This window comes from Seriola dumerili, unplaced genomic scaffold (assembly GCF_002260705.1).
Source record: "Seriola dumerili isolate Sdu_G_001 unplaced genomic scaffold, Sdu_1.0 BDQW01000066.1, whole genome shotgun sequence".
Lineage (NCBI taxonomy): Eukaryota > Metazoa > Chordata > Actinopteri > Carangiformes > Carangidae > Seriola > Seriola dumerili.
This window is the reverse complement of record NW_019174321.1, coordinates 3,559,084-3,567,405: the sequence shown is the minus strand read 5'-3', so window position 1 is coordinate 3,567,405 and position 8,322 is coordinate 3,559,084. Positions and strand designations below refer to the sequence as shown.

At 39.2% G+C, this 8,322-nt stretch overlaps 1 protein-coding gene across 1 annotated transcript; it reads right to left on the bottom strand.

Moving 5' to 3' along the window:
- Positions 1 to 54: 54 nt before the first annotated feature.
- Positions 55 to 7,633, bottom strand: nfs1 (NFS1, cysteine desulfurase). The gene is made up of 13 exons (XM_022742157.1): positions 7,275 to 7,633; positions 6,188 to 6,264; positions 5,939 to 6,055; positions 5,601 to 5,684; positions 4,855 to 5,007; positions 4,664 to 4,757; positions 4,339 to 4,473; positions 3,813 to 3,970; positions 3,497 to 3,602; positions 3,219 to 3,300; positions 2,820 to 2,903; positions 2,282 to 2,371; positions 55 to 1,581 (listed from the first exon to the last, which is right to left on the bottom strand). Exons 1-13 carry the CDS (start codon positions 7,378 to 7,380, stop codon positions 1,518 to 1,520), a joined length of 1,350 nt encoding a protein of 449 aa, XP_022597878.1. The 5' UTR covers positions 7,381 to 7,633; the 3' UTR covers positions 55 to 1,517.
- Between the last annotated feature and the right edge of the window lie 689 nt (positions 7,634 to 8,322).

The following is an 8,322-nucleotide window of genomic DNA, read 5'->3' as shown; positions in this document are numbered from 1 at the left end:
ACTTGTCTGTGTAAAAACAAACATTAAATAAAAATGAAACATAATTTTATTGCATAATCATGAAGCAGTACTTTATTGGAAAATAATATTGTGCATATGATGGGAGCATCAGTAAAAGACAGTAAATGCTATAAATATGAATTAGAGGCTCAGCCGACTACATCGAGGAACACAATACAAGAATTTAAATCATCCCAGACATGTATCAAATTACTTCCTAATTTTTTTGTGTACAGACCTCAGGATCACCTTGAGAGTCTCATCAACCTCAGACTCATGTATGTAACAGAAGTGTGACCCCCAGTAAGTATGTGAGGAACTGGACTGGAGCTGTTTCGACTTTGTTTTCTGCTTCTTGTAGAGTGTTCCAGACTTAAACACAATAGTGAAACTGCAGCTGCTAACACTGTTTGATTGGATATTAAAACTGATGTGGGAGGAGAAACAGAAACTACAAGACTGAGTTCTGATTTGAAGACAGATATAGGACAGTGTATCACCCGTGAATAGAGCAGGATATATTTGTCTGTGAATCAAGTGAAAGCTTCTGATATTTTAGTGAATCATCAAATCTTCAGATAACTCAGTGAATGTACAGTAAGTCTGCTGCTTCCAGTTGCCACCTGTAGCCTCGCCGAAGCAAAACTACCCTTTGTTCCCATTTTCTTTGTCACAGATGGTTGTTGTCCATCTTGGTGGCCTGACACCTTGACAAGAGCCTGTATCATGAAGTGGGATTAGCAGTTTCGACAGCTGTCTTTGGGTTTAACTTTGGTTTTTCTGGTATCATGAAGCTGGCTCACTTTTAACCGGAGCAAATCACCATGGAAAGATTTTTGATCACCACTTTCTCACACAAAAAATAACAGTCACTTGCAAACTGCTGATAAATGTTCCAGTCCTACGGCCCTCTCACTTTCAATATCTGGATGTTATTCCTACTACAGTTTCTTATTTTATTATTGTTGTGTTATCATCGCCTCTTGAAATTTCACTTTTTGGTTCCTCAGTAACAGAATGTACATACAGGTATCACTGCTGTGTCATATCATACCAAGAATCCCTCCACTTTCAAATGAATGTGCTCAGAGCTGAATTAGTAAACTCTGAGCTAAAGGAGCCGGATAAAAACCAGCTTCTTGATACCATCATTAGGATCACTGAAGCCAGGTAACCCAACGAAAATCACAGTAAGATGAACTGAGTTTGTGATACAGGACCCAGGTCTTATAACCCCTGACAACTTTTCAGTCAGGCAGACTAATGTACAACAGAGTTATCACAACAACCAGAGGTTGCCATGTGCTGGTCAACTCTCTGAGCAATATCTCCCGAGAGAGCAACTACAGGAGGATCTACAGAGACACAGAGCTACAGTTACAAACAGACTTCAAGTCAGACAGGAAGTTTGTGCGTGTTTGTGTACAGGAAGAAAAAGCTGGTCCGTTCCCAGAATTCACTAGGAACTATCATCGTCGTCATCATCAGCTAGGAAGCGGGCAAGTAGTAGGAGGAGTCTAGTGCTGCGTCCACTTGATGCTCTTCAGGTCGATGCCATCCTGAACCATCTCCCACAGAGGACTGACAGACAGACAGACAGACAGACAGACAGACAGACAGACAGACAGACAGACAGACAGACAGATCAACAGTTTATTCGATGTTTGCCATAACAATATTACCATTTTTAAACGTTGTTAGACAGAGACAGGCACGTATGTATGAAGTTACTGAGTCAGTTTCAAAGATTGACTCCAATTTATTACAACTTGGGTCTTATTTTTTATAGTTTTGTCTATGAGATTCCAATTGGGGACATGGTAACATCACTAAAAATAAGTCTGACTTGGTTGGAAACAAATGAAAGTGAGTGAACCTGTGAACTAGTGCTCTAATTTGTCATGATTCAGTGGGCCTACTCTTGGCAATTTCTATACTGTGTTTATGAATAATATTAATGATGATGTCATTCAGTGACTGAAGAGGGCCCACAAACAAGGCTTCACCCCACTTCCGCCAGTAGGCCTGTCAGACCCCAGGTTGGTAGTAAGTACAGTACGGGAAAATGTTATGCACACAACTACAGTAAGTACGGTCACTCAAAGCTGAAACAGGAAGTAGGTTTGTGAACTATCTATGATGGATGTTTACAATGACATCTGAAGTAATAATTTTACCGTTTGCCTTTGTCCTAACTTGGTGAGTGCAATGTTATTATTACTGTTAAAAATTAGACAAAAATACCAGAATAAGACTAACGTTAGAACACAGCTGAACTCACCTCATCTCTCTGAGTCTGCGGACCTGATGGATACATTTCTCTGCTGTGTAGTCCACCTCATCTTCTGTGGTGAATCTGCCAATACCAAACCTGACAGACGAACAGGTTTACATTAATCAACATGTGAGTCAACTGACATCAAACCAGAAAACAAATAAAAAACCTCTTCCTGTCTGTGAGTCTCTGCTGTTGGATTCTGGAGTATTACAGGATTAATATCAGGGTTATTATCCCTGATTATACCTGATTATAATTTATATAATTGACACTCCTAACAAATGTTATTTTGTTGTTGTTTTTTTTTACATTTTAAAACAAATTATCTTAAACTTGTTTAGGATCAGGACTACTAGCAGGATCAAAATTTATACTCTGCCCATGAAGAAATGTTATTTCACTGAGATGACAAATAAAGTTGCCAGTAAAGTTGATTTAAAAAATGAGACTGTGATCAGAATGAATCAAGACTTTAATCTGGATTATTATCATAATTATTATCAGGATTATGATCAGTATCTGGATTACAGTAAAGATGTACCTGATGGAAGAGTGAGCCAGGTCCTCATCTGCTCCAATTGCTCTGAGGACATATGAGGGCTCCAGAGAAGCAGATGTACATGCACTGTACACACACACACACACACAAATATTAATTCATCTTCAAAGACCCAATCTGTAATGTCTGGCCAATCAAAATTGAAGCTACATTTACAAAGTTACATTTAAATTCAGTACATTCAGTGTTTTTCACCAAAATTCAATGTGTATCATAAGTCTAAAAACATGTTGAATGCATTTCCTTCCTCAAAAAACTATTTGCAATTAAAAGATTGATTGTTTACATCTGTGTCTGCTTGACTCATCAGGAGAACTTGCTTCAAGTGAAGCTTCAGTCCTGTTTTTGGATTTTAAATTTTAACAAGAGTGTGTGTCTGACCTGCCAGATGACAGAGCGACATCCTTCAGTGCCATCAACAAACTTTCTCCCTCCACATAGGCAAAGGACAGGTTGACACAGCCTGAGAAAAACACAGATACAGTCAGATAAGTCCATCTGCCTCATCCATTTCAGTAATAATTGTATATCAATATGAAACAGAGTTCCATGAGAAACCTCTACCATCAAGTTGAAGGACTTTGAATGTTATGTTGGTTGAAATTGAAGTACATGACTGGTGTGTTTTTTGCAAGAGTTCTGTGTGTGTGTGTTTGTACCAGGGTAGCGTTGTTCAGGATCTCCGTTCATTATGACATCAGGGATCGCAGACATGATCTTCTGAACCAGACGATTTGCCAGCATGGACACTCTGTCGTGATCATACTGCACAAAAACACACACACATAATATATAATTAATACATATATACATATATATATATGTATATATATTTATATACACACACACACACACACACACATATATATAGATATGTATTTATGTATGTATGTATGTGTGTATATATGTATTAACTGCCAGAATGTTTGGGTGTATTTATTGAGTCTTTGGATGTTTGGGTACGTTTGTTTATACCTCCATCTCCTGCATGGCAATGTTGCAGGCGGCTCCCAGCCCAACAGCCAGCGGGGTGGGGACCGTGCCAGAGCGCAGCCCCCTCTCCTGCCCGCCGCCATTCTGCAGCGGCTCCAAACGCACTCGGGGTCGGCGACGCACATACAAAGCCCCCACACCTGTTCACACACGGGAATTTTTTTTTTTTTTTTTTAAGTATATTTTTTGGGCTTTTTATGCCTTTATTGATAGTGCAGTAGAGAGACAGGAAATGGGGAGGCAGAGAGAGGGGGAATGACATGCAGCAAAGGCCGTCCGATGCGGGACTCGAACCGGGGCCAACTGCAGCGAGGACTGTAGCCTCTACACATGGGGCGCCTGCTTAAGACCACTACGTCACACGACGCCCCGCACACACGGGAAATTTAACACACTACCAGGTCAACCAGGTCTGACTTACAGAATATCACAACAATCAAAACTAACTCCCCCCGTTAGATATTCTTCAGCTTCTTCAGGTCAGTTAACGAGTAATGCTTGGGCTAACCTTTGGGTCCGTAGATCTTATGACCACTGATGGACATCAGGTCAACCTTCCAGTCGGAGACGTTGATGGGAACCTTTCCAACAGCCTGAGCAGCATCAGTGTGGAGAAAGACTCCTTTAGAACGACAAATCTTACCTGTGGACAGGAAGGGTAAAGCTCAATAAATCAGTAGTTTTGATCAGAAAACTAAATCAGATCAGAGACCTCTGTGGAAAAGTAAAGATCAGAAACCTGGTCACAGTGTTATGATTTATTCTGAATCATTGTAACATGGATGAAACTAAATGAAATGGGGAGTAAATAATGTTTGCATCGTCATGGTTACCGATTTCCTTGATAGGCTGCTTGACTCCAATCTCGTTGTTGACGGTCATCACCGACACCAGAGAGGTGTCAGGACGAATGGAGGCCTCCAGCAGCTGAAAACACACACACACACACAGATTTTTGCATGTTCTTTGTACATGCAGTATGTGTTCACTCTGTGTGTACTGTGTGTATGTTGTGTGTATGTACCTCTAGGTCCACCAACCCATTCTGCTTAACTGGCAGGTACGTGACGTCAAATCCTTCCGCCTCCAGAATTCGACACGAGTCCAGAACACATTTATGTTCTGTCTGCGTAGTGATCACATGACGTTTCTTGGCCTGGTAGAACCTGGCCACACCCTGCAGGAGAGGGAGGGGCGGGGTCACTACTGATCTCATACAAACTGGGTTCTAACTCAGAGTTGTTCTTACAGTGTTCTCCTTCTGCATTTTCTTTCTGTCCTTTACATGTTTTCGTTCTGTTCTTGCACTGTTCTAGGGAACATTTTCAAGTGTGTTCTCAGTGAGTTATGATCATTTTCTTACTGTGTTCTCAAATAATTTCGAATGTGTTCTTATTCGCTTCTTATGCTGTTCTTACTGTGTTCTCATTGTGTTCTTGTTCTGCTCTTAGAGCATTCTCACATGTTCTCATTCTGTTTTTAATTTGTTCTTATTGTGTTCTTACATGTTCTCATGGCATTGATGTGTTTTCATTTTCTCTGCATTCACATTCTGTTCTTATTATGTTCTAAATGTGTGCTTGTTTTGCTTTTACAGTGCTCTCGGTGAGTTAACACTGCATTCTCATCTATTCTTAACACTTTCTCCCTCTGTTCTTGATCTTTTCTCACTAAAAACCAAAACAAGAGGAGGAGCTAGTGGTGAGAGGAGGTGGGAGAAAAGGTGAAGAAGAGAAGGGGAAGTGATGAAGAGGAAGTGGAGAGTGAGACCTTGATGGCCATGTTGTTGGACTCAGTGGCTCCACTGGTGAAGATGATCTCTCTGGGATCAGCTCCAATCAGATCAGCCACCTGCTGCTCAGAGAGAGAGAGAGAGAGAGAGCAAGACAACACACAGTCATGTCTCTCTCTAAAATTCAGACTTAATGGAGTGATGGACATGAAAGAACACACAGCGTTTACACTATAGAAATAATAATTCTTCATTTTTAATAGAAACATTTCAGTGCACTGAAATAAAGGAGACAAAAGAATCTATATGACAAGTTGAGATGTACTTAAGTTTTTTTTTCAAAACTTTTTTCTCTCTGAACACACTGTCTCTCTACCTTCCTGGCGGCCTCCATGGCAGTCTCGCTCTCCCAGCCGTAGGCGTGGGTCCTGGAGTGAGGGTTACCATAGTAATTCACCTGGAAGGGCAGCATGGCATCCAGCACACGGGGGTCCTACATACACAGAAACACATATGCACGTTCGACTGTAAGTGCAGGTGAGTACAAGTGTAAAAAACTCCACTGCTAAGGCCGACATCAGCTGGTAAAGCTTGTAACCGTGACAACATGGTAAGTAACAGTTACCATGGGTGTGGTGGCCTGGAAATCCATATAGAGGGGGCGGAGCTCATCTACCTCCAGTTCATGTTTCTTAATCATCTCTGCAACACAAAACAACAGACAGGCAGACAGTCAGCTGGTTTGAATCAAGAGCTAAATCAAATCTGTGCCATCCTGGACTCAAACACTGGGCCAGATTTTTGTGAAAAGCTAGTCAGCACTTGTTGAGTCATTCATCAACTGTGTCTGTAGAGTTGAGTCTAGAAAACTAAAGTACTGAAAATTTACCACTATATCATGGTGATATCAAAACATATTTGTATTACATATGTATTATTAGTCTTACCTTTCCCATGTATATTTAATCTATTTTTGTCAATTCTAATTATTAGAGCAGCATTATATATATTGTTATATTATTTAAAAAGAAACAAAATATCTTCCATCAGGGTTATAAAGTTCAGTATTTATTGAAACTATTTCAGAGAGGTGCTGACTCAATTGTATGGTCATTCCTGAGGCTGCAGATTGCCGTGCTGTTGAAATGTATTGCGTTATACTGGCAGATGTTTCTATTATTTTGTCCACCCCATTTACAGAAACGGTTCCTGTATAATGAAATACAGTTCAACAGCACCACAAACTAACTCCTCCAAAATTATCATAAAGTTGAAACCCAAAGAATTACTCAGATATTCAGAAAAAACACGTTTTTAAAATATAAAGAAAATAAAAAAAGAAAATAAAAAAGAATTAAAACATTTAATTAAGGCAACAAAACAATATAAATATATAAACAGAACTGGAGCCATGGACTGTTAGACACTTCTGCTTGATAAATGATAATAATGATAATAATAATTAATGTATTATCAAACTTGATAACTATTCATTTTCCCTCTGTCCTGAGGACTTAATGTTTTTGAAGTAATTTTAGAGTATCATTGTATTTTATAATCTCTCACATGTCATTACCCAATGTTTCATCACTCAGTTCATGGGTGCCGTGAAGTTATCAATCTCCTTACTAAACTGCGTCACTTTAGGATTAGCTTTGTGCTAGCTGCTCTGAGGCTTATAAACCGGCTATATTGCTCCGGACTACTGTTACCTTTATGCAGAGAGCTCGCGGCTCTCCCGTCAGAGCCCAGCCGGAGAGGGAACCATGCGACCGGCCTGAGCAGGCGGGAGGAGACGGTCCTGCCAGAGGAAAGCATCTCGACGGCGCTCTGTTTTCACCTGGAAACCCGCTGACCTCCGGTAACAACAACACGCTGACCGCAACCAAACGACCAATGTTAACCGGTTTGAACCAGTTACAGCGGCGGATTTCTGTGGAGAAAAATTAGGAAGATAATTCCCAATTTCAGGAAAATTCTGATGTGCGTGAAGTTTGGTTTGGTTTGAGAAGTGCTGCCGCCTGTGAGTTACATCCAGGTCAAAACAGAGTTGGTCTGTGTCAAGGCAGACACGATAACAACGGCCACTTCCGATCACGACTTTCAAAATAAATGATTTTTGAAATGACGAGCATGAAATTCAAAGTAAAAAATATAGAGTAGAATAGAATAGTCTTTATTGTCATTATACAAAGTATAACGAAACTTCAAGTGGCATCTCTGCAATAACAGCCCAATAAAAATACATGCCCAATAATAAAAATACACAAAGAAAAAAACACATCCCCAATTAATACAAATATTAAAAGTTATTAAGTGCATTGTTGTTAAGATTTTTAGGCAAACTCTTGAAATAAATGTAAAGTAAATACTCAAAATGACTTTCAGAAAAAAAAGTTTATGATAACTTTTGTCAGTCTAGCATGTAGATTAATTTTACTTAACCAGCAGCTCCTACCCATGTAATTTGAATGAGAAAAGTAATGATGCATTTAGATTTAAAGAAAATAAAATTTTCATTAAAGTTTTATTGTTTTATTTATTTTATATTGTTTCATTTCTTTATTTATTAAGTTGTTTTCATTTGGTTTTATTCATTGCTGTTTTCATTTTTGTTGGTTTGGTTTAAAACCTCTCTTGAATAGTGTATAATTGTTTTGCATTATATATAGTATCTACTATAATTTTATATTTTGCATTGTCTCTTGTGTTTTCCATGTTCTAATTGTTAAAAACAGAATAAAAGAGAGAATAAAATAA